This window comes from Papilio xuthus, unplaced genomic scaffold (genome assembly GCF_000836235.2).
Source record: "Papilio xuthus unplaced genomic scaffold, Pxut_1.1 DF828037.1, whole genome shotgun sequence".
Lineage (NCBI taxonomy): Eukaryota > Metazoa > Arthropoda > Insecta > Lepidoptera > Papilionidae > Papilio > Papilio xuthus.
The window spans coordinates 1,525,324-1,551,523 of NW_013530612.1; the positions used below are offsets into that span (position 1 = coordinate 1,525,324).

At 35.4% G+C, this 26,200-nt stretch overlaps 2 protein-coding genes across 2 annotated transcripts in view; one reads left to right on the forward strand and one right to left on the reverse strand.

Moving 5' to 3' along the window:
• The first annotated feature begins 6 nt into the window (after positions 1–6).
• On the forward strand, positions 7–3,018 carry LOC106114679 (FERM, RhoGEF and pleckstrin domain-containing protein 2-like). Its single transcript, XM_013307968.1, has 7 exons — positions 7–83; positions 183–306; positions 577–717; positions 1,027–1,127; positions 1,302–1,444; positions 1,805–1,921; positions 2,279–3,018. Exons 1-7 carry the CDS (start codon positions 72–74, stop codon positions 2,313–2,315), a joined length of 675 nt encoding a protein of 224 aa, XP_013163422.1. The 5' UTR covers positions 7–71; the 3' UTR covers positions 2,316–3,018.
• Positions 3,019–6,071: 3,053 nt separating this feature from the next.
• Positions 6,072–26,200, reverse strand: part of LOC106114758 (adenylyl cyclase 78C) — a 47,499-nt gene continuing 27,370 nt past the window's right edge. Inside the window, exons 4-30 of the mRNA XM_013308079.1 lie at positions 23,961–24,037; positions 15,966–16,076; positions 13,739–13,817; positions 13,572–13,648; positions 13,351–13,443; positions 13,038–13,080; positions 12,762–12,914; positions 12,351–12,547; positions 11,966–12,158; positions 11,706–11,849; positions 11,552–11,631; positions 11,207–11,356; positions 10,960–11,096; positions 10,717–10,887; positions 10,490–10,595; positions 10,295–10,396; positions 9,975–10,183; positions 9,645–9,833; positions 9,225–9,503; positions 8,898–9,132; positions 8,657–8,777; positions 8,444–8,550; positions 8,207–8,321; positions 7,950–8,095; positions 7,653–7,869; positions 7,483–7,543; positions 6,072–7,404 (exon numbers count right to left, since the gene is read on the reverse strand). Of these exons, the coding sequence (XP_013163533.1) occupies positions 6,963–7,404; positions 7,483–7,543; positions 7,653–7,869; positions 7,950–8,095; positions 8,207–8,321; positions 8,444–8,550; positions 8,657–8,777; positions 8,898–9,132; positions 9,225–9,503; positions 9,645–9,833; positions 9,975–10,183; positions 10,295–10,396; positions 10,490–10,595; positions 10,717–10,887; positions 10,960–11,096; positions 11,207–11,356; positions 11,552–11,631; positions 11,706–11,849; positions 11,966–12,158; positions 12,351–12,547; positions 12,762–12,914; positions 13,038–13,080; positions 13,351–13,443; positions 13,572–13,648; positions 13,739–13,817; positions 15,966–16,076; positions 23,961–24,037 (4,034 nt within the window). The 3' untranslated portion in view covers positions 6,072–6,962. The remainder of the gene's footprint in view (positions 7,405–7,482; positions 7,544–7,652; positions 7,870–7,949; positions 8,096–8,206; positions 8,322–8,443; positions 8,551–8,656; positions 8,778–8,897; positions 9,133–9,224; positions 9,504–9,644; positions 9,834–9,974; positions 10,184–10,294; positions 10,397–10,489; positions 10,596–10,716; positions 10,888–10,959; positions 11,097–11,206; positions 11,357–11,551; positions 11,632–11,705; positions 11,850–11,965; positions 12,159–12,350; positions 12,548–12,761; positions 12,915–13,037; positions 13,081–13,350; positions 13,444–13,571; positions 13,649–13,738; positions 13,818–15,965; positions 16,077–23,960; positions 24,038–26,200) is intronic.

The following is a 26,200-nucleotide window of genomic DNA, read 5'->3' on the forward strand; positions in this document are numbered from 1 at the left end:
TGGTGGCTGAGCGCGAGTTCATCAGACTGGGCTGTCTCTACAAACATTCCACTAAGGGTCTGCAGCAGCGGATGCTCTTTCTGGTAATAATATATGACTTGAGTTAATTGAATAATTGTCTTTCAATTTAACAAAGAAAAATATCGACCAATAAATATGTTTGCATTTAATTTGTGTTACAGTTCAGTGACCTGTTGCTGATAGCGTCCAAGTGCTCGGTGTCTCAGTTCCGGGCACACCTCGCACTGCCGCTGCACTCGCTGCAGCTGCTGCCCTCCGACCTGCCGCACTCCTTCACACTCTCAGGTATACCATACTATATTACTAAGGCAAATATATTCTTCACGTACTTCATTTAGGTCAGGCGGTATCTTTTATCTATAATGGACAGTCAAACATAGATAGGCGAGAACTGGATAAACGAGAAATCTTTGTAAGCGATAGTCATAGAAAACATAGGATAATTACTAATTTTTTTCTTCATTCCGCGCGCACGTAGACACCGGTACAAACTAGTGTAAAATATACCTGTCTTAAATGATAAAATATCCAGGTTCGAGTGTAAATGTGTTGCAGGCGAGGACACGTGCGTGGTGGTGACGGCTGGCAGCGCGGCGGAGCAGGCGGGCTGGTGCGACGCGCTCGCCGCCGCCATCGAGAGAGCGCGCGAGCGACCCACACACGTCGACACACAGCTCACACCCGCACACACTGACGGTATGCTCACCAATTATATTTAATATCATAAACTGCCAAATTAGCGAGCGGACACCGGGACTCGCCGGAATAGAGAAACGAGCGTTGTTCATATAGACATACGTAATTGTAATCATAAGTAGACTGACAACAGACTGAAAACCACAGCATATAAAATTTTGATGGTCAGTTGCTACATAACTAGAAGACGGTCTGATAATCTGGTCAAGTAAGCCCCTGGTCCGGTGCTCGTATACCTCCAGTAAAGACAATCTTTGGTTGACGATGACCATTTATATTTGTATTAATGTTTTTCAATGTTGTGTACAGAGTCGTCTAGCGGTGGCGGCGGTGCGGGCGGGGCGCTGACGTTCGTGTGCTGGCACCGCGCTGCCTCGCTCACACGGCAGCACCTCAACCTCGCCATGCGGGTATGTATCACTTCACTGCTCTTCAGAATTCAATGTTAGGTGTTTTGGAGCGTAGCGGGTTACACTTTGTTTTTAATTACAATGTACATTGTGTTGTCATATTTGTTGAAAAGACAGAGACAAAAATATATGTTTTTATTAGGGCAGTATAATTTAACGGAAAGTATTGTTCAGACTCAACTGTCGGGCTACCTGCTGCGGAAGTTCAAGAACTCGCACGGATGGCAGAAGCTGTGGGTGGTGTTCGCCGCCTTCACCCTGTTCTTCTACAAGAGCTGGCAGGATGAGACACCGCTCGCCTCTTTGCCGTTACTTGGGTAAACTAACATATTAAAATACATTCGTATATCTTTACATATTATAAAAAATAACACTAAAACTAAGTCACGTTAAAAACTCGTCCAATAAACAAATATGTTTGACGAAATTGTTTTATCAAACAATTTATCAAACTTTTCAAAAATTCTTATTTAAAAAATAACCGTCGAAAAGTTGTTTATTGACAATTTACAATTTTTAGACATTATTAGATCCTTTGGCGAGAATGGCGCGCTTTCGTTACAAAGTCAAGTGTCAAGTGATTAGTGAGGGGACATAAACGTTGATATTTTAGTAAGACTAGTGTTGCGCCATTACACCGGCACTGTCGGATTTTCTTCCTAACACAATATATTTAGGTACGCGGTGTGTGCGCCGGCGCCGGAGGACGGCATCGACAAGGAGTTCGTGTTCAAGCTGCAGTTCAAGAACCACGTCTACTTCTTCCGCGCTGACAGCCACTTTACATATACAAGGTTAACTTTTAAAGTATAATCAAATAACAATGTCAATACTCAGACATGTCTTAAATATATTCTGTAAATCTATGAAACGATGACTGAAGATATAATAGAAGATGGTTGAAAATTATTTAACACTAGCGGTTGCCTGTGACTTCGTAAACATCAGATAACTTTTAGGAAGGCTAAAAAAACGCAGTACTTGCGGATAGACTGAAATTTTTAGCATTATATTTTCGTTAGAAACAACACAAGATTTGTTAAATATATATTTTTTGTCGATATTTCATACAGACACTCATTAATTTGTATATTTATATATATAGATAAAGAAAAATAATATATTATAATACAATGTTTTATTATTTTCAGGTGGATAGAAGTGCTGCAGACTCCGATGTTACATTGAATACGTCACAAACAAGACGAGAAGATTATTTTGTATTATGAACTCACCAAAGTCTAATTCGGAATCGTGTATACATTGAATGTATACAATATTTAAATTGGAAATATCTGATAAGGTACTACTGTGCAATTGTCATACTATTTAACCGTAGAATTCCACTGTCGTGGTACTTGAAAACAAGTCTTTATTCCAAGGTAATTGAAACTTTTTAGTAACTATAGTAACTTTGTAGTAACTGATAGTAACCTTTACTATGAATATGTTATAGAAAACAGGTGATAAATTACAGTATATACTAATAATTTGACATATTTTTTTATTATGGACAGTGTTATGCAAGATAAGCGTTAACTGTAGTTTTAAATTTCATATGCAGTTTTTTTTTGTATTTTTGCAACCCATCGATGTTTCCATTGTTAAAAAAATATTTTATTGGCCTAATATTTAACAGAAAATTAATCTGTCATTGTAAGATAAATAAAAATCTTCATATGATTGTAAGAAATCTAATTTATTTAATTTAATTTTTTAAGAGAAATAGTAGATTAAGTTTTATTATTATTAGCTTCGAGGTCGGCCTGTACAAATTATTTATAAAATCAATACCGCCTCGGAATACAAAACAGTTAGACAAATATTAATTATTTAAATTAAATGTATTATTCAAACTTACGTGAGACATTATACTAAACTAATATATAAATACGGCTAAACACTCACGTATATTCGTCCGGTGGCGGCACCGACTAGTTTCGAGACCATCGGGGGCCCTTCTTCAGGATGAGTGGTACTGGTCCCCCTCAAGACGCGCCCTAAGAGCGCAGGCGCGCAGTGAGCGACGGGGCCGCGTCCGCGAAATAATACCAGTACCATTCATCCTGATGAAGGGCCCCCGATGGTCTCGAAACTAGTCGGTGCCGCCACCGGACTAATATACGTGAGTGTTTAGTCGTTTTTATATATCAGTTTAAATTTAATGTATTTGAAAATGGGACCACAAAGTTGAAACACATATTTTTTACTGTAATTTTCCAATATTAATCTCGAATGATTTTTTTCTTTACAAGGATTTTTTATGACATCACCTTTATAATGTCGTTTGCTACTATCTCATTATTGTCTACGTGTAGTATAAAGATTATTTTTTTATTTGTATTGGATATTTTTTTTTTCAAAAAAAATTATAATTTTTTAGTAAAAGTTATAATCATTTTGTAAACAGATTATCAAACAATACAAAACAATCTTGCCTTAATATTTATTTCTATAAAGCAGTAGAGAAAACAGCTAGCTGATTTGATAAACCTCGAAAATGTTTACCGTGGGTTTCCGAGACCAAAATCAGTGTATAAAATATATCTTCATCCCTGTCATTATCTTTGACAAAACAAAGATTGTTTTAAATGGAGATTTTGGCCTCAGATATCAACGGTTAATATAATATTAATATATACTTTAATAACATGATATATCTGAGGGGGCGTCCAGAAATTTCTGTGTTTATTTTTAATTTTCTGCCCCTCCCTCCCTCTTGGTGAGATGTGAGGTTTCATTCACCCCCTCCCCCATCCCCCAATCTCACGTGAGATTTTTCAAAATGTGAGTTTCTTACATAAAGTAGTATAATTTTTTTTCTTTCAATCAGAAAAAAAATTGTCTGATATTTGCCGAGAGCCCCCTCTCTCCAACGTAAGATTAAATAAGATTTGTCTCGACCCCCACCCTTAAACACCTCACGTAATTTATGGACGCCCCCTTACAGATGTAAGAACTCGTAGATTTTATATGAACATCGGATCCCTGATAATTTAAAATTTATTTATTTAGACAATAATACATGCAGTTTTCAGATGTTTTTCTATTTAGATTTTCTATAAAAATAACAATGAAATAATATTAAATTTCATTAAATTATTTTTTTTTCAATTATGTTGCCATATTTAAAAAATACGTTTGTATATTTATTTTGCGATGAAAATATTTAACTCTTTACACTTTATTTTGCCACAAAAGGAATAGTTTCAACAAGGAATGAAAGTAGTTAGCCGGATAAGACATGCTTATCATGCTATCTCTCTCATTTTTTTCTGAAATAAATGAGATGGCAATACACTTCTGTTTGTTGTTGGATGTTTTGTTTGTGGAAATCTTACTATAAAATGTATTATTTCGTGTTTCCCCCCGACATTTTATTTCATTATGGACCCGGCTGTGTTAACTTCGACCATAATAATGTTGCCTGTAAGATTTATGTCTCATTATTTATTGTAACCATTCATAAATCATTTTTACGTATTAAGGAAATATTTGAGTTTTTTTTGTAATGAAATCAAGAACATCTCAATATTTTGTTAAAATTTTTCTCATTAAATAACTTTAGAAAAGTAATTTATAATAGTTTTTTTTTATATCCCTGTTATGTTTTTAAATATTTATTTTATTTATTATAAGAACTTCACAAAATATTTAAGAATAATTACGAACGTTAGCGTTTTGTAAAAAAAAAACAATAAATTAAGATATAAACAACTATTATTTATTTAATATGTTAATTTTTATTTTCACTATATTTTTGGCTTGGCATATATAGTATACGAACACTGATATGAATAATTAGTATTATTACTAAAAATAAATAGAATATACAAATACCTATAATAACTACATATGTACAAGACGCAAACAAAAAACTAATAATTTATAATATTTGACAAAAAATAATTATTTGAAATTATACAAAAACAGCTAAAACACTCACGTATGTAATGCGTGGCGACATCGACTAATTAAACCGTTTGAATTATTTAATAATTATTTGACTAAAAATAAAATTCGAGATCAATTAAATTTGGCTTTCTAACATTTACATCTACTTTATATAAATTAAAATGTGTCTCTTTAATACTGCAGATTGCAAGTCAAGTGCTTAACCCCTGAGCCACCGACGCTCGGAATTTTGACGAGACGAGACGCTTTAACACATATACATTTACTATTCAAACTTTCGTGAGACATTAAAATTAACTAATATAAAAACGGCTAAACACTCACGAATATACGTGAGTGTTTAGCCGTTTTATATAAGTTCATATACATTTGGATATAAAGGATTGTTTATACATATATGCTTTATAAGCAGAAATTTAATTTTTAAATTTTGTTAGAACATTTGTCATAAATTATTACAATTTAACGATGATACCAAATTACGAAAACATACAATTGTATGTTTATATATGTATATCAAATACGTGTAACAATAATTTTATCCATTTGATCAGTTTTTTTTAATTATTACGTTTTTTTTAACAAAGTATTATGTTATGTTGGTAACATTGAATAAAGCAAAGTCTAACATGCTTATTTAATTACGTATAGTCTATTTAATAGTTTCGTGAGTAACTTTTTAAATTTTATATTATTTTTATATGTTTTTTAACAATATTAATCACAAAATTATTGTTTATAATACAGAGAGCAATTAAAATTACTATAATTATGTGTTTTCTATGTAATTTTAGGGTATTATTTTTATATACACAATTTAAAAATAATTTGTGCAGAGGCTTAATTATATAAAATAAATTATGAAAAATATATGTACAGTAAATCAATTCTCTATGTGCTAAATTGATATATAAACACGGCTAAACACTCACTCTTCTTATACTCTCAGTGAGCTGAGGGTCGCGTCCGCGAAATAATACCAGTACTACTCATCCTGATGAAGGGCCCCCGATGGGCTCGAAACTAGTCGGTGCCGCCACCGGACGAATATACGTGAGTGTTTAGCCGTTTTTATATATCAGTTTAGTATAATGTCTTTATGTGCTGTCTGTTAGTAGTATCAGGTTTGGGTGCACACAGAGTCTAGTTAATACTACAAAATTGTTTCATTGTTTAAGACATTATTAGTTATAATAATTTAGAGCGGATGGCGCGCTTTTTTACCAAGTCAACTGTCAGATTGATTAGTGAGGGGACAAGAACATTGATAATGATTAATAAGGCTAGTGTTGCGCCGATACATCGGCACAGCATCAGATTTTCTTCCTAATTGGTACAATTTAAGGTATATAATACTAAGAAGCGTAAAATAAGCTGTACACTTTTATACAAATATTTCTTATTATATTAAGATCTTGATTCAGATTACATTTACGACTAGAGTGGGTATATTTCTCATTGATTTATAATCTATAGATTTGCCTAATGTTTTCAGAGAGCTTTTGTAGGGATATTTTTTTATTGTTGTTATTTATAATACAATACAAGATGATTTTTTTTGTAAATCGACTTACGACTGAACGACAAAGATCTATAGGTTATATTCCTATTATATCTAAATGTTAAATTCTATATAGGAAAAGCATTAAAGCGTAGCTACAGATGTTGTTATCTATAGTAAGTCAAAAATGACCGTATTTAACGGTCCATTTGATACTCCTAATTTACATAATAAACACATACAAGTGAACAATGAATAAATACAAAAGTAATAAATGATCTAAAAAAGTAACAATAAATAGGAACGTCCTACAATTTGTGCTTAAAATTAAAAATAATATTTATGCACTATATGAATAGAAACATCGTAAAAACTATGTCTTCTGTCAATCAGTACTGTACACAATTGCCACATTAAAGTTACATCCTCGTAGTGACGTGTGTGTCGCCGTTATCTTGGGCGTTCTCGTCGACTTGCTCCTTGTTCCTCCTGTCTCTGTTGCGGCTGCGGAAGAAGGAGGCGGTGGTGACGGAGCGGAAGCGGAAGGAGCCGGGTGTGCCGTTGGCTACAGAACCCACCGAACCCTCGGTCTGTTCCCGCAGCCGCGGAGACCGATCGCGCTCGCGGGCAGGCCGCGTGCGGTACGAGAAGCTGGCCGCTTTCAGTCGCGCCCCGATGCCGAGCCGCGGCTCGCTCATGTGAGGCGCTGGGACCGCATGGGTCGGCGCTTGCGGCGCATGAGGCGCGGTGGGCGTGTGCGGCGCGGAGGCGCTGCCCACTATCGGCGGCGCCATGTCGGGCCGGCGCACCACCATGCTGCTCGCGTGTGGACGAATTCCCATTTCCATTTTTTGACCGTTGCTGGAACATACGATTATCTTATAATTTTAGAAAATTAGATATGGATTTGAATCGGAAAGGAAGTTCATCAATACATACGTGTGCGTATGCCGCTTAGGTACGCGACGCTCGGCACGGACGCTGCCGCCGCGCGAATTTGCTGCAAATGGAATACTGAGCTATCAACCACATAATAAAAATATCATTTTTTTTTTATCTGTTGAAATGATTGTCGCAGTACAATACATTGAAAATGTTAGTTTAGTTACATATAGCGGGCGTGTCGAGCGGATGTGTGTAGATGCGCTTGCGTGCTTGCAGCATGGTGTAGACGAGCGCGGCGAGCGAGCGAGGTGGCGCGGGCGCGGGCAGTGGGCCAGCACCGCGCGCACGCCGCCGCCGCACCCACCACGTCTCCATGCGTCCTTTGCCCTTCACCTCCACCGGCCCCCGAGGCTCCAACCCGTACCCGCGACGCTCCAACACCTTATTAACATAATCCAAATTATTATCCTTCTTTTTACGACAATTACGTTATAGAATAGCAAGAATTAAACGAATGGTACCTGCTTCGTGTACTTGGTGACCTGTATGCGGTCCATGGCGCCGGTGCTCTCCATGCGCGAAGCCTCGTTGACGGTATTGCCCCAAATGTCATAGACAGGCTTGCGCGCGCCAATCACACCACCCACCAGTGGTCCGCAGCTTATGCCTGCGCAGAATAGTTGCTATTAAAACAAACTGCATACATGCTATTATAAATGGCTAGAATAGCTGGCAGTTGTTGATTGTGTCGGCAGCTTTAAACTTTCACAATGCTCACCGACTCGCAGACGGAACTTATTGAAGCTGTGCTTGTTGATGTCGTCGAGCGCCTCGCGCAGCGCGAATGCATAGTCCACCAGCGCGCACAGATGCTCGCACTCATCCTGCCCGCTCTGGGAATAATATTATAATATTTACCCCAAATTACATTTCACTGACATAAGAAGGTGTATTCGACCACTTTCACAAGACATGTTGCCAAAAAAACATTTTACGTTATGAAACACGAGCTTACTTTGTGATTAGGATTAAGACCGGAAGCCGCCATGTATGTCGCCCCGATTGTTTTGATCTTCTCTATGCTCTTGAATCTTGGCTGCATCAGCAATTTGTCAAAGTCAACTGAAAAAATAAAATATATTAACAGAGATTTTGTGGCAATCACTGCGCACTTGAGTGTCCAGAAGGAATTAAGTGAACATATCGTAATCAATAGTTGGTACATTACAAATGATCTCGTTGAGCAGACGCATGCAGTCGATGGCTTTCTGCTCGGAGTAGAACTCGTGGAAGTTGGGGATGCCCGCGAACATCACGCCAACCTCGTCGCGCCACTGCGAATACAGCTCCTGCAACGATATCAACAGTCATCGTTATAATTACATAACAAATATATGTTTGTTAATAAAATCCATCTAAGCCACGCTACGGACACAGTTTTTGTTTCATATTGATCTAAATCAACTGACATCCGGGCATCGGTCCTTGGCGAGGAAGTGAGCGACGACGTGATCGGGCAGGATGTGCTTGAGCAGATGCCGGTTGGTGCGTTGCGTGTCGCGCATCTCTGCGAGATCGGTCTGTGCCTGCAGTCGCCACAGCAGGTCTAGCCGCGATGTCACCTCCACCAGCCGTGCGTGGTACACGACCATCACCAGGAACATCACCATCAGGATCAACATCTGCACGTAGAACGGCAGCTGTCTGCAAACAAACAATGACATTAAAGTTATAATCCAGGAATTGATAGATCCTTTTTTGTGATAATTAGTTAATGTAGGTAGGAAACTACTTACGTGCTTCTGTTTAAGGAGTCGAAGTCATACTCGTTGTAATATATTAGCAGCAGCACCGAGAACATGGCTACATTGAGAACGGCCAAAAGAGTCTTGATGAGATAGTACAGCTTAAGGATGGAGGTGAGCGCAACGAGGCATAAGATCCACGTGAACACGACGTACTCGGGCCGATAGCATTCGCCAGCGCGCTCATGGTCCGCGTTCGTGCCGTTCGGTCTCTCCAATGGACTCGTCGCGTTCCGGAATGACGACGGACAGATGTATAGCTTTGTCGTGCTGGAATCAGAATGCGATTGAAATTACATGTAATAAACAACATAACATTCAAATTTTTACAATTACTATGTACGGAAGATAAGCAGCTATAACAATGGCAAATTGTTTGGATTTGACACCATATAACGTAATGTATAGTACCTAGAAATAGACATGATGGTGACGAAGCAGCAGATGTGTAGGTTACGGCGCAGACGTGTGCGGCCGAGCGCGGCGGAGGCGCGTGCCAGGCGCGGCGCCACGCCGGGGAACTCTTCCGCCATCACCAGACAGAATGACAGCGCTAGCGGCACCGACATAACGCCTAGTATCGCCACCAGTCTCCAGCAGCTACATAATACATTAAAGTAATAAGTATAAGATTATTTAATTGCAACTCAAACCGACTTGATCACAAAAAGTGGTGATTTATCATTTCATTGATAGATAAAGTAAAACATAAAAACTAAATGTAACGTTATGTTTACTGACTTGAAGTGTATGACGTATTGAACGGCGAGTATGAAGAGCCAGAGCACGAGGCAGCACATTACGTTGGACTTGAAGGTGCGCTCGTCTTGGCTGGCGAAGCGCTGCTCGAGTGAAGCGCGTCTAAAGCGCAGAGACCACGCGCGCATGTTGTCAAGTCGCATACGACGGTTGCTGCTCACCTCGATTGAGTGGTTGATTATGTCGTCCTCCTGCAACACCGCACAATTCTCCATAAATTCTTCACAGTAAGTAAAGCAAGAGGACTAGGACTTTAACAGTCTTACAAAGATTGCACATTGTAAAAATTATTTGTAGCTTACATCTGACATTGATGTTATTTCTACATCCTGACCCTGCTCAGCGTCCTCGTGTTTAATAAGACGAGGTAAACGCGTCACGATGGCTGATGAACTTGAGAAGTACTGTGAATAAGAAGACAACTTTATTACAATTTAGACTACAAAACAAATAGGTTTAATAAGGTCATAGGTTGAAGTCATCAAAGGATTTCTTACGCTCTGGAATGGCATCTCTGGCGTCCAGTCTGTCGTATTCTCGTCGTCAATGCTGCTGCTGGTGCGACGTGGAGTATCGCACTGAGCTTGCGTCACTGCTTGTATGCTACACAATACGTAGAATTAAATATTTAAACATGAAATATTCACACAAAAATCCCCTGTCTGTCTCATTTAGTAAAACTGTGCAATGTACAACATTTTACCGAAGTACTCGTAGTACTAACCAATTGGGTCTCGAGCGATGTCGAGTTCTGCGCGGCTGCTCGGAAGACTTGATAAGGTAGGTGGTGAGGCCGAGCTCGCGCAGACGTGGGTCGCGCGTTCCGCCTTCACCCGCCTCCACTTCAAACGTGCCGTTGAGACACTCCAGCGTCGCTGATGATATGTGCACACGCCTGGTGAAGAACATAACAATATAGAAAATACAAAGGAATAATTAATAAATTTTGTATGCTGTTTATTTATACCCGGGCAAGCCACCGCTCTCCATGTGATTGGCTATGGTGACGTCGAGCGACCACAGGTCAAACTGCCACTTGAGCAGGCCCAGCACGCCACATAGCACAGCACCGCTGTGCACGCCGATACGCATGTCCAGATCCACCTACAATTATTAAATCATCTATTAGAGTAGCAAGACAATAATATTGCTAGAAAAGACATTCTATTATAATAAAAGTGACACAAAATACACATGTATAAGGGTCGTTGTACCTGGGCGTTGTACCGCACGTCGCGTATAGCACGTATCATGTGTAGGCCCATGTTGACGCAGCAGTAGGCATGATTGGAGCGCCGCTCCGGCAGCCCACTTACACAGAAGTAGCAGTCGCCCAGCAATTTGATGCGGAGACAGTGGTTCTCCTGAAACAATGCCACTAATTCAGATCCTTTGTGATCGAAGGCAATGTGAAAAGATTATTTGGTAGAAAGGAAAATGTTGGCCAAAGTATCATACTGTAATATAAACTGTGATAAGTAGGTAAGTTGCACGCTGTTATAGGAAAAATTGTTGATGTTATGTCCGTTGTTTGTTAAATCATTCTGTTTGTAACTCACCGACGCCAGTCTGTCAAAGCGCGCGAACAGCTCGTTCAATATCTTCACTAACTCTTGAGCGTTACATTTGCTGGACAGTTCTGTAATGATTTAGTAAAATTCAATTAAAGAAACTAGAATGTTTTAAAACGGACATATAGAGCGATTAACTTGCCTGTAAATCCTTTTATATCAGCAAACAGTATCGAAACGTTTTCATGCCTTTGAATGTACAGATTGTTGAACTGCTGCTCTTGAAATTCCCCCTTAACCCTGGACACGTGGCTGTAGATCTCTTTAGCTAAGAAGTCTGGTATTACTGTGAAAATAATGTTTTAAAATGAGTTGTACACTATTATTTTACAATTGACAATTGCTTTACTACTAAAGTAGTTTCATATTTTAAAATCACGATACCGATGGATTATAACTAACCGCTTTGAAAAAGTTTCCATTGCCTGTCACTCTCTCGTTTCGTCCTCTGTCGAGTGACCATGGAGCGGTGTGTTTCAAGGAAAGCCTTGCGCTGTCCCCAGTCCGTCAGATACTTGGCGTACATGCCCGCAAAGTTCACCGCGTTGTACAGCAATGCGTTGGCAATTAGCAGCCGCAATGCGCAAGATTGGGCCTGAAACAATAATCTTGGATATAAAACACTTTTCACAATTGTGTATGATACGAATAAATGGATGTGTGTATGAAGTCACATAGGAAATAATAAACAAATGTATGAATATACAACAGCCATGACGACCTTAGTCTATTCAATTACATTACGGATTTTTGTTGATTAACCAAAAATATTTCCTTAAGTACTTACGACTTCAGTGCTGTTGTTCATAATATCTTTAATGACGACTGCGGTGGCGAGGACGTGTGATACAGAGGACAGCAGGCCAATGACGATGCACCAGCCCAGCGAGAGCGGCAACATGGCGTACGGTGCGAAGATAATGAACAGCATGTACCATACTTGGTTCTCCGGCGCTTGGAAACCGATGCCTTGTCCGCTTAATCCTAAGATCAAAGGAAAAGTTAGCTTCTGCACAGAGAAAAGAGGAATGAATGGAGAAATGCAATGTTACAAAACTGGCGATTACATTTTTTCAGGCGACTTCTGCTGAATTAATCGGTGATTATCAAAGAAACTGACAAATTAAAGTACCAGTTAATGACAGGTTCTAGAAGTACTTTTTGATGTTCTTAGGCTGCTGACATTTTCAATCGTTACCTTGTGCGATAAGCAGTATCCATGTTGCGGCGGCGGCCCAGTGTAAATAGTTGTTGGCGAAGCAGCGCCAGCAGCCAAGAAGGCACACCGCTACGTTGAGGCAAGCGAAAGCTACCGTCCACGCGATCTGGTACCCGTCCGCCACCGACTCGACTGATGTACAAACGTTGAAAATAAATTACCGCGACAGAATAAAATAAATTTAAAAATTATTGTGTCAGAACAAATCTTCGAGGGGTTTAACATTAGAATTTATATTAAATGTTAAAAACTTACTATCATGCCTATTGGTGAGCGTATAAATAAGCGACAAGCAAATCTGAAACAAAAATAAATTATTATACAAAAACTCATTCTATATCCTACGTATAACGAATAGTTTACACTTCATTCCATTCAACCTTGATTCATATCATATTGGAGCAACAGAACTTCATATAATTTGAAAATGAATGAAGAAATCATGATCAATAAAACATAGAAAAGGACTATTGGAAGGACGTACTAATTTTAAACAGATAATAACATCTCGAGAGGCTACCGGTCAAAGATAAGACCGAAAGGTTATGACAACAATCTACGTACCCACCTTTAGTGCGAGGTCCACAACATTCACCATTATCAGAGACTTCTGACGCTGACGTCTCGAGTACCGCTGATATGACAACTCCACAGTCTCATCCTGAAATAATACCAAAGACGAAGTGTACTTGCCATATGTTCATCAATCTCATTCTCTCCGAAAAATAACGGTAAAAGGATAAATTGATGAAAATAGATGAAAAAAGACACGATAAATGATCCGCTTACCTTAAAGCTATTCGTTATTGAGGGCCAATATATTCCCTTGTAGTAACGTCCCGTTCTCAGGATGGATTCAGAGGACACTGGACAAATATAAATAAAACAGATAATTTCTTAAAAATATATGAAATTCTTACAGTTTTTTTATACTTTATACTATGTTTAAATAGTACCTGGATCACTCTCGGTACGAAATGGGTCGATGCTGTTGCGTGGACTATTGGAAGAGCCGTCTTCATCACTAATACGGTGCTGTGAAAAATATAAATTGTAGGCAATACTAAGATTAATACAGCTATATCGATACAGTGAAGTTTGTGTTAAATTAATTATTTTAAATTAAATTAATTAAATAATAAATTTTAATGGATATTTATGGTACATTACATTAAATAGAATTATTTTTTTTCATCAAGTGTTAACTAAGTTGCTCAAAACTCACAGGAGAGCTTTTTTAAAAAACTTCCTACGTATAATAGTAGAGTTTTGTCGTATAATAGAACGCAGACATTACGCGGGATTTTATAAGTTGTATAATTTGATTTCTTACGTCTATATATTTGTATCCATTAAAGCCCTTTGAAGATTTGTAAATGGACTCGTCCCAGAAAATCAAATTAGAGTTCGCAAAGTGTGAGAGCAGAGGCAGAGTGTGCTTCAAATTGTAGGCAATTAAACGCAACAAACTCGACTTCCTTAAATATACATTTATGCGGAACACGAACTTCCTCAAAGTTTACTTTCTCCAACGTTATTCAATTAGATGTGAATAAAAAGCTTTCGCACTTTTAATCTTTCAAAAACATTTTAAAAAGTAAGTAGTAGCATGTTAAGTTTTTTTATATTAATTTTTTTTAATTTTACTAATTAATTGGATGGATGAATTTTTGTCTGAAGGTATCTCCGGAACGGCTTTTGATGAAATTTGGCACATATGTAGAACATAGAAAGAACACATAAGTTACTTAAGTTTTTTTTTTAGTCCTCGTGGATAGAGTCGCGGGCGACTGCTATTTCTCAATATAACTGAATCTTTAAATCTAAATGTTACTTCTGTATATTTGGACTAACAAGCCCCAGAGAAATGTAATGGGCCCTCATAAATAACGTAATATTTACATAACTAATTTATGTAACGAAAGTACTTAGCCGTCAAAAGTTATGGACCTTTGTTAAGCGTAATGGTCATGGGTCGGGGAAAACAAATTAGCAGCAAGTTTTGCGTAAATCAATTATAGTACGTAAATGAATCACTAGACGTATTTAGGTTGATAGAGAGTGTTAAGTTGAATAATTTCACGCAAGTTTTATTTTTTAATTTAAATAAAACACAAATTGTTTTGTTAAATATTATAGATATTAAAAAAACTCTCAAATATTTATTCAGACCATTGTTACTTAGTTTTGTGGACTTATAATAAATATTATGAATTAATTAATTTACATCCTTATTTCTATGATTATATAAAGTCTTAAATCTATGATAAAAAAAAATAAAAAAAAAAACCGAATAATTAACTAAAATATGTTATTAAAAGGAGTCCCTTTAGGCAAGGTCCCGAAGATACTGGCAGCGTTCCCCCTCTGTACAGATAAACTGATTCTTTGACCGAGGTAGCTGCCAGCTCTTCGGTCCCCTGTGATGTCGATTAATTTTTTGGAAATTTCCTTAAAAAGTCTTAAAGCGCTAGGACCCCATTATCTATTTAGTTTATTAAAAAAATATATTTATACAATTCCAACAATATAAACCACTGCAGACAAAAAAGTGTTTACCGAGTTGTTTGCAACCAAACAACACTCCAACAGTTCAGTATAATATCAGATTCACTAACATTGTAGGACTTTCTGAAACCACCTGTACATTGTTTTGACCGCAATTCGTTCAACTCCGTCCTCGCTCCGATTCAATTTGGCGGTTTTATGATTGACGTCACTGAATGTAATTTTACAACGCACTGTATTATTTAAATACGGCTTTAGATATTCAACGAAGAGCTTTAACAGAGTTACAATCAGGTATAGATATAGATTTTTAAGTACATTAGCTAGAAAAAAGGTCTAAGAGTATTTGAAGAAAGAACAAGTATATCCTGGAGAAAGATTTTTCGCCGAAGAACATGTGGTTTTGTACCGTTATTGATTTGTGCTTTAAAATTAGTCTCAGTCCCCTTTCTTCTCAATTAGGCAAAGAAAGATACGAGTTGTCCAAAAAATTCAATAATAAATAAAGTTATATGGATCGTACCGAGTTTTATTGCACTCCAGAATGAATTTTTGTTTGGTCTCACAAACATTTATTCCTTAAAAGTTATTTGTCCGTTCCTTAACTGTGACAAGTAACTTCTCCCCTAAGAAGTATAACGTCATTTTGGACTATTAGAAAGTTGAGAGACATACCTGGTCATCAGGCGCAGAACAGCTGGCGCCGTCACCTGGTAGCCGCTCGCCGTCGGGCGCCACCTCGCCCTCTCCCTCGCGGCCTTCTCGTACCACCTCGCAGCATAGACCCTGGCAGGAGCAACAATGTATAAAATATTGTTTACCAACCAGATTAATAAACCCTTAAATTGTAACAAAAAAAATAAGCGTTCAAAATTACCCATACAATCTAGCAAGACCAGATTCAATTCATTGGATTTTGTTTTATAGTAGTAAATATTAACTCAAATAGCCTATTTACATTTTAAAGATATATTAAAGCTTAATTTCTTAAAATATTAAAGTTTGTAAAATAGGTCGAAAAGTCTCTCGAAATTCACTACATCATAAACTTTAACAAGCGATAATAAACACGAAAATTACGTCAATAAAGTATACAATTAAATCCAAATGCGAATCATTACGCGAACACGTCAGAGATTTATGGGTTTGCACCTCCGACTTCTTCGCAGACATCTGAGTTGCTCTAATAATAATATTAAAATTAGAATAATTAACCATTGCTTATATTGGTGACAGGACTAAAAATATATCATAGCACAGGTAGGTTGGATTAAAGAATATGTTTGTTTGTTGTTTGTTAGGCTTTGGGTAATCTCAGAAAGTATTAACCTTTACTCCTAATGTATAAAGGTAATATAAAAAGGCGGGATCGCAAACAAATTGTACAAACTCCAAAGAGTAATTCGAGTTCCCTTTGACAACAGTCTGTGGATACTTGTAAAGTGCAGCGAATGAAACCATTTAATTTAACGTTCAGAGTTAGTGGAACGGAATGCGGTGAGCGGTGAGGTAATTCAGCGGTGCTTACCACTTTTATTGGCCACCTTTGAACTCGTTTCGAGTTATGGGACTTTCAGCTTCATTTCAGACCGAGAAATGTATACTTTGAAACGTAATAATATTATTTTAACTGAATTAACAATTTTTAGGATTGATGTTTTTGAATTACTCCCTTGTTATTTCTTCTGTATTTTTATTATGTCAAGACATTTTAAATATCTTCATCTCATTTAACTATTGATGTAGGACCTACCTATTAAAAACAGTGAGAGGGGTGCCTATACGAGTTGAACCTGGATAAGTCAGAGTTCAAGGGACCACGATATCTTATATGAGAATTCTCGCCTATTCAAATACGTCGACTGGACATCGTTGTTGATAGAAGTACAGGATGATCATTTTGTCATGCATGATAATGATTTGAAGTAAAAGTTATTTTAATATGTTAAGACTTAATTACTTAATATAATTTATAATATAATATGAACATATTATAGTATAAACTATATGAAATAAACTATATACTAAAAATAAACCAAACTATTATAAATAATGTGAATGTTCTTAAATAAGAATATTTTCAAACAGCATAATCGAAATATAATACACACAGTTGTAAGTCATTGTACAAAGCAGCGTAAGTAAGACTGGAACAAAATATTTGTAAAAACGTGTCGTTTGTTGAATATTTTCTAGTGAAATGCTCCTAAATGGTGTTGTTTGTATGAATTGAAACGTTGCATTTGCTACGATAAGAAAATATTCGATCTATTCTCGCTTTATAGTGTATTGAATGCAATAGAACTTTACATTTAATTCAATAGTGTTATGAACTTTTTGTTGCTATTTTATGTAGTCTGCTTTTTTGACATTCAAAATAGCGTTGTATCTCGAGACAATATTCAAATTCTCGCTAAATAACATTTACTTTTTAAGCTACACAAAGTTATTTTGTCTGGTAGCTTTTAAACAAGTTCAAGTAATAGTGAACAAATTTCTATGGATTTCTATGAATAGGGAATGATTATAACTTAGATAAAAGTACTACAAACCGCTAATGTGTTTGTTTAGTGATATCATAATGCTGAATCATAGTAATCTATCCTTGGTGATCAATGCACGAACTCATTTCATGGCCGCGAACATTTCGTTTTATAAAGTTACATTTACAACTATCTCAACTTTAAATTTCGTAAAAACGTATAAATATCGTTTTTGGTTTTATATTTGTAATTCACCCGGCCATGTTTAAACTAGACTTTAATTTGTGCATTGGAAATGTGCCAAAATAATGTCGGGTGTTTATCATGAAATTAAAGCATTTTCTACCAAATGAAGCGAACTTTAAATTTGTTTGACTTTGGACTATTTGTAAGCTGTAAGCCAGTCAAGGTTAAAATCTCTGTACTCTACACTACTAATGGTCATAAAACATCAGAGAGATCAGGGATATCCAATCTATTTCCACATAATTGATTTCATCAACGCCATAATAACAAATGCGAATAAATATTGAAAAAGTATAATATTTTGAACTGAAATCTTTGAGTTTAATTGTCCATAAAATTGTTATAAAAGTAAATCACTAGATATCTTACCGCAGGCTTCCGAGACTAAAATCCTCGTTTAAAACATATTGTTATATCTGTTTTGTCAAAAATACTGACAGGGATGACGGTTTTATACAGAGATTTCGGTCTCAGAAACCTTACGTACTTACGAAACGTTATTAAAACAAACTTATAGATTAAATAAATAATCTTTGACATGAAAAGGTTTGTGGTTTTATCAAATCAAGCGTTGTACGGAAAAGAAATGACAAGACAGGACGATGGTATCGAAATGATCAAAGTTCGTCGGGATAAAAACTGCCCATCAATCATATCTCGGACACACCAAAAGATAAAACCTCTTTTCAAAGATGTCGCGGATTTGCCGCTTAAGGATGAGATGGAAAGTAAATCGCCTTTAATACGTGTCGAACTTTTTTTTAATATTGTGAATAGAGTTAGGATAGTAATCAAAGGATTTAGAACTTTAGAACATAAGAGCAGAGAATGTATTATTAATTAAACGCTAGCTTGGAGCATTAACTCTACGAAATTGTAGCTACCTGCTACGCGCTACGACATCGAACTTCATTTCAATTCACTCGTAAAAATAACGTGTATTTTCATTACCAATACTATTTTGTTACACTACAGTAAACATTTTTATCAAAATTAATGTCAAGGTGGTATGCATTATATTTGATATGGTTATATCGTATCTTGCTACTGTTTCTTTTGCGGTTATGATTAGGTTATAAGATATTATATACCTTGATTTTAACCGCACGTAATGCAATTCTAAAACAAAATAAAAAATCCAATTTCAATCATTTTTTTGTCTTAAAACCTTTGTTAATTTGTATGATGTGGGTTCGAATATTTGTAGGCCAAATGTCGACTAATACTGAAGTGCGAAGTGTCAATCCATTTGTATTAAGTGGGGACCTCTATGTTTTTTAAATTCTCGCCGTGATTTACTCTACTAAAATTTGTTATGAACAAAGTTTGTTTATATACGATTGTTTAATTATTTAATATACAATACAATGTAGTATATAAATGTTACTAGACAGCTAGCGAGGCGTGCTATACTCTCACCTCGGGGGCTCACGGCTCCCTCCCTCTTAGCGTATACACCAGACCTTCATTTTTCGTTCAACTTTTTATACACCTTTTTATATCAAAGGTTCTATTTTAAGTAACGTAATTCTGATTTTTTTTTTTTAATACAATGTAATTGGATATAACTAAAGGACAAACGCAGGGACTTTAAGTGGTTGTTAAGGATCGTCCTTCGATTTGTATAGTTCATCTATATGTTAAGTGATACAGTCATTATTTTTTTAATGGATAACTACGACTAACACTATCTAGTGAACTTTAATTGGAATAAAATCCAGGATACTTTTCATCCTCACTATACGTCCCCACCGAGGGTCTCGGAGCCTTCCCAAAGTTACGGGAGACTAGGTCATAGTCAAATACGCTGGACCAGTACAGGTTGGTTGACTTCACACATGTTTGAATTTCTTCTCAGATGTGTGTGCAGGTTGCATCACGATTCCTTTACCGTAAGAACGTCGAATAAATGTACATATGTAAATCGGAAATCTAAAAACACATTGGTACATGGCGGGATTCGAACCCAGGATCTGCAGATTGCAAGTCAAGTGCTTGAAGCCCTGAACCACAGACGCTCTATGATACTCTTACTAAATTGAAATAGTACTAACATTTTCTAAACTTATTAATTGACTAAAGTAATGAAAAAGCGGGGTATTAAAATTTAATGGGGCAGATCCTATAATATTTAATCCCTCCGACAAATGAAAGCGCTTGATTTTAAGCTAATTGAAAAGGATGCTTATAGCACAGACAAAGGTGGCCAGTGTGTGTGACATTCGCTTTGTTTATGAGTTTGAACGAGTATAGAGTACAAACCTTTTAAATAATAATTCGGACTCAAATTATTTAAATACGAATTTTGAATTGTTAATAACTTTCGAGTATTTACCATTCATGTGATAGTTTAGACATCGACACTTTGTAGTTGATATTTGGATCTATAGTTTGATATTATGTTAATCATTTTTATATGTGTTAGTACTTTTTAAATCAGATGTCTCTTGTAATAATTCTGAATTTCAAGAAAATGTAATAAAAGTTTCTGTGAATTACATTACTTGAAAAAATTGTTAGATTTATCACTTTATTAAAATAGACGACAAAGGATACAGTTATTTCTTTCACAATAATATTTTTAATATAACATCTTTCTCTATAAAGATTTGTATGAAATTAGATTTTCATGAACCGTGTAAAAGCTACACGTGTAATTTCACATACTGAAATAAATCGTACGCTCGAATTATCTAATTAATTGAATGAATTCAATAGCCATAGGATACGTATAAACTTGCTGTCAATAATAAAACCTTATCGCCTTAGCATTAAAATCTATTATTGAGTAACAAATAAAATTTAATTTGTGCCCCATCGCTCTTCAAAGAGACATCGGTTACATTGAAAAGGCGGGAAAGCCGTTGATATACTGGACCACTTAGTACAGTCGAGTTCACGTACAGCGACACCTAGCGGTCATGCACTGAACCTGATATATCTGTGTGAAATTAGAAGTAATTTGATCATTTTAAACGTTTATCTAATGTTTCAACGACCGAGATATCCAAACGGTTTTTTTATGTGCACATAACGTCGCGCCAAAAACTTCCGTACTCACATTCGTTTCATGGTCATTAGTGGCGTCCCTAAGTATAGATCTAGTATGAGTGATGAACACTGCCAGCGTTATGTTACATCAAATCCAGTAAATTTTAGAGTTATCATTAAAACATGACATATACAAATGGAATTAATTGACATGTGTCTTTGTAAATTGAAAGAAGTCAGGTATCTTTAGAGTCTTAGTAGAGTCGTTCCATTGGAGATCCCGGGATCCTGCCATTTTGCACTTGAAGCTAGCCACAAAGAGGGTTTTAGTGTGTTTAAATCTCACATAACTCTGTCTTTGACCAAAACGTAGGTAATCTTTTTGAAGATTTTCCCCCGATACAAAAATAAGGCATCTTTGGAGAAGTAAACTTGATTTTACAATGTCGATCTTAATTGTTTCCACCAATTAAACAATTACAAAAGACAGTAACTTTTGGTAAATCTCAAGACGTAATAAAGACAATTGACGTAAGCAGTTTGTTGACACAAGTGTTTTAATTTCACAAAAACATCTTTAAAATATTCGCGTTATTCTGATACATTAGTGTATTTACAGTTTTATATTACTGAATAATTGTAATTTTTCTATACATTACAATATAAAGTGTTTCGCGAAGTGATTAATGTATTAAAAACGAATAACAGTACAAAAGTGTACTGAATAATATACCGCGAAGAAATGTATCACTCAAAACAAATCACAATCAAACCAAAACCAAAACAAGACCGTTTTTACTTCTAATAAATAAATTTTTATAAAGAAAAAATTACATAAAGTTATTTTGTATTAAAATATATTAACAATAACCAAGTAAACAAACACTTAATAAACAAAATAAGAACACTTTGCTTTGATCGTTACCATGTAACTCAATTAAGATTTTAATTCTATATAAAAATAAGAGCTATTTTAGTTCGATCAGTGATCAAGCTGTTTGTGACAACAGACTCCATGTCCCATTTAACCCGACAAATATGTGCAATGACCGGAAACTGAGAGAGAGAGACTCTAGAGAATATAACCATTATGTTAACAAAGGATTTTGTGTCTGTAAACATATTTCACATTATTATAAACAGCTGCTTACAAATTATCGTATCGTGGACTAGAAGTCTCTTGAATTTATTTATAGACACGTCAAAATATAGATCATCATCATCATCATCAGCTCACTATACGTCACCACCGAGGGGCTCGGAGCCTACCTTAAGTTAAGGGTGATTAGGCCATAGTCAACCACGCTGGCCAAGTGCGGGTTGGTTGACATATTATATTATACAAAATACAGATAATACAGGCTAAAGATGTAGCTTAACCTCATTATAAGATTATTCTAGAATTTTAAACTCATTTTTTACTAAGCGTCTAATCGCACGACTCTTGCTGCGAGATGAAAATATCGCAATTTTTATGACATACGCAGATACACAAATGGATTTGATACATAAATACCATCAAACTGGTGCTGATCTAACTTGAGGTCTTATGACGTCACAAATCATCAGTTTCAATACAAATGTAATTACATTAATAAATAAATAAATCATTGGCTAAATCCCAAAAATGTACTTCATAAAGTGATAACAAAATTGGATCGTGGAATGCAATGCGTTAGTGCTTTATAAATGTATCAGACAGTAGCAATCATTTCAAAACAGATATCTAAGGAAAGCAGTTTATCCGTATCAGATGTGAACCGCGGCTTATGTAGATTGGGGTCGGCAGACATCTTGATAACATTTAAATAGCTTATTTGACTACATATTGAATATATTAGATAATGTGCAATATACTAACATTAGTACAAATTTGTCTGTGTTTGTGATTGAAAACAACATACATATGTTTCTAGAACTTTCGTCGTTCGTATAATGTTGACAGTACTAACGAAAAGTCTCTTGATTGTGTTAACGTAATTCAACTGTCATTTACATTCTCCTAACCAGTCATGTTGCCTTAGTATTTATAATATTAATAATAGCTTATAATTAGAAACTATGACAAGTACCAGAAGTGAGGGCGCAGTTCAGTCTTTACAATTGAGAACACAATTGGCTGATAAAAAATCTGACGAAGCTGGTCTTATAAAGTCCTAGTAGTTATCTGTGCTAATTACCGTTACATTTACAGCCTAGGTCAACGTTTCTATCAGTATCTGCAGTACTAAGACCTAATTAATAGAATTTTTAATTTAGTAAAATGTAAATATGAGGGACAATTGCTGTGTTGATACTCCGTCTTAACGAACAGAACGTGACGTTGAACAGTCCACTGTCACTGTGTCCAGGCACGCGACCTTAAGACAGGTGATTCTAAACCATAAAAACTCTAGTTAAGGTTTAAATTCCAATGGCATAGTTGAAAGCAATTTAAACACAATTACCGGGAAGAAAAATAGAGAAACCACTGTGACGTCTGCTTTGCATTAAGTTGAACAACCTGTTACAGCTGTTAACAGAATTTATAATTAAACAAAACAGGAAAGTTATTGTTTAACCGTGGGTTTATGATACCAAAATCTCTGTAGAAAATATACAGTCATCCCTGTCATTATCTTTGACAAAACAGAGATAAAAATATGTTTTCAGCGTAGAGTATGATCTCAGAAACCCACGGTTAATGGTTTACTAGCGCGGGGCTTTAGTATTCCCTAAATGTAAAATTAAAAAAAAAAAATAAAAAATATTTTTTTATAATATTACGCTTAAAAACCTAAACCATAATAATACGCCTGAATATTTTTATACTTGGAGTAGATATTTAAAGTACTTAGACACTAATGCTACGAGTATATTTACATTTAGGGCCGCGACCGCGCTAATAGAACGAACACGCGACTGTAATCAAATGTATCATAAGTAAAATCAATAGATTTACATTACTTACAACTTGTGGGACTACATCTGGTGGCTCGTCTCCAACACCCGACGGCAACTCCACCATCGTCTCCAGCCAGCCACGACCTGTAAAAATAAACTTATATTTATATACAAGTAACGCCATCTTTGTATTTTTAAGTGTAAACATTATGATTTTATTAAACATAAGAACAACTAAATTTGTAGCCTGTATGTTCTCCAGACTGTGTTCTACATCCATGCCAAATTTCAGCGAGATCTGCTGCCGTTCTAGACATACCTTCTAACAAATAAATATCCATCAAAACATTCGCATTTATAATATTAGTAAGAAGTAAGATATTGTTGAACAGCTATTTGTGCATGTTTTTACGTTATTGTTAATATAAAATAAAACGAATTCTGAAGCTATAACTTGAGTATTTAGTAGATGCAGTTGTTTAAAGTTCTAATGGAAAGCAACAACAAATAAAGCTTAACTCCGACCTCTCCATTAGTGATACGATCGTGAAAGGATCGTTACATACTAGCGGCTATTCTCAACATCTCACGATATACACATTTCTGTACATTTTATAAAATATTTATAATAACTAATGCAATTTTTAACAATAAACTAACAAAGAACCTAATGAATAGTCTTAAATCTATGATATAAAATAAAATATTAAACAACGAATAACATTTTATAATATAATATAACAATATTAAATATAATATAATCTAGGTTATGTAGGAATAATGTAGTATTTTAGTGGTTACAGAATTTATTAAATCGATACGGAAAGTTTTTGAATTTATTCATTGAAACATAGAAAAATCTTTCTATGTATAATTAAAGGAGTTCTGATATCATCAGAAAAGAAAGAGAATTATTTGATTATCGTTCGCAGACGAACCAGTCCAGCAGTTATTAATAATTTCAATCCTTCTAATAACAGGCTTTACTTAGATGAAAAATAAGTTACCGTTCGATCTACAAAATATTGTTAGTTTTCATTTGAAACAAAAATAACTTTTAATAATATAAGGTTTAATTGCCAGCAATAAATATAAACGTTGTTAAACCTTAAAAACACTAACTATATTATATTTATTCAAATTAAAACTATTTTACGATATAAGGAACATCCCTAGCCCATGACCATTCTTCGATATGAAAACAAAAGAACAGCTAAGCGCTCTCTGAAAGATTGTTTATTTTTTGTTCCTCACTATTATTTAATGTTTGCCTTTCATACACATTTACTTAGATTGTTGAGAAGTAAAGATAACAATACAGAAATTTAACAATTTGTTATGTTTTCAATTACAGAAAATTAAAAGATATAATTTTTTATTCTGTTTTCAGCAAAGTAAAGTATTTATCAATATTATTTTGTAGTTTTAATCATTATCGCTAGATATATTTCATTTGAACTTTTATTTAAATCAATTAAATTTAGTAGTTAGATAAAATAAATGTTTCAGAACGTTATAAAAACATTTGCAAATGTTAGGAGAATTCCAATTTAACACGTGTCAAAGGCACGGGCCTAAATATAATTTGAACATTCATTCATTCGTTCACTATTATGGAATACGTTCATCAATCTCTCCGTTCGTTTAGACGGCAACTGAGAATGGTGACCTTTACAAATCCGGTAATTTCGTTGCAAACGGAAATATTATTGGTACGGCCTTCCTTAAATATTTAAACTTCTTTGTATATTACGTTTCGTTTGATAAAAGGTATCGTCAATGTAATTGTTTGTTATTGTATATCTTTGAATAAGGTCTATTGTAAAAAGACATTGAATTGTTTGTTAAAGTACTAAAATTTTCACCGTCTAATTCACGGATCACTAGTATCGTTTTTGTATGAGGAATCGACGCTAAGGAACACGCCACTATTTTACTCTCAGTGTGGCAGTACCGGTCTTAAATAAAATACGAAATTATTTTTCCAACTAAAACTCGAATCCACTTCGAAGAAATGAAATAAGTTCTTTTTTCTTTTAAAAAATGTTTCCAGTTGACATTAATATAATTTCAGTGGAACAATTCTCACGTCTGGCAACATCGACGACCTGTCAATTACAAAAGGCGGGACACAACGCAAACACTTCAATTACTTTAGTATACATACTATCATACGTTCATATAATCTTTTAGTTTGATGTAGTATTATTAAAATAGTACTCAGTTAAACTGACTTAAAACTTACGGCATCATTAGTAACCATAGACTAGACACGCAAACAAATTTTTTTTTCAACAACAAAACAAA

Bases quoted from the DNA above. Each gene is read 5' to 3' on its own strand.
- LOC106114679 (XM_013307968.1), top strand. The intron at 1,128-1,301 runs GTATGTATCACT...AGTATTGTTCAG, and splicing joins ACCTCAACCTCGCCATGCGG to ACTCAACTGTCGGGCTACCT. The intron at 1,922-2,278 runs GTTAACTTTTAA...TATTATTTTCAG, and splicing joins AGCCACTTTACATATACAAG to GTGGATAGAAGTGCTGCAGA.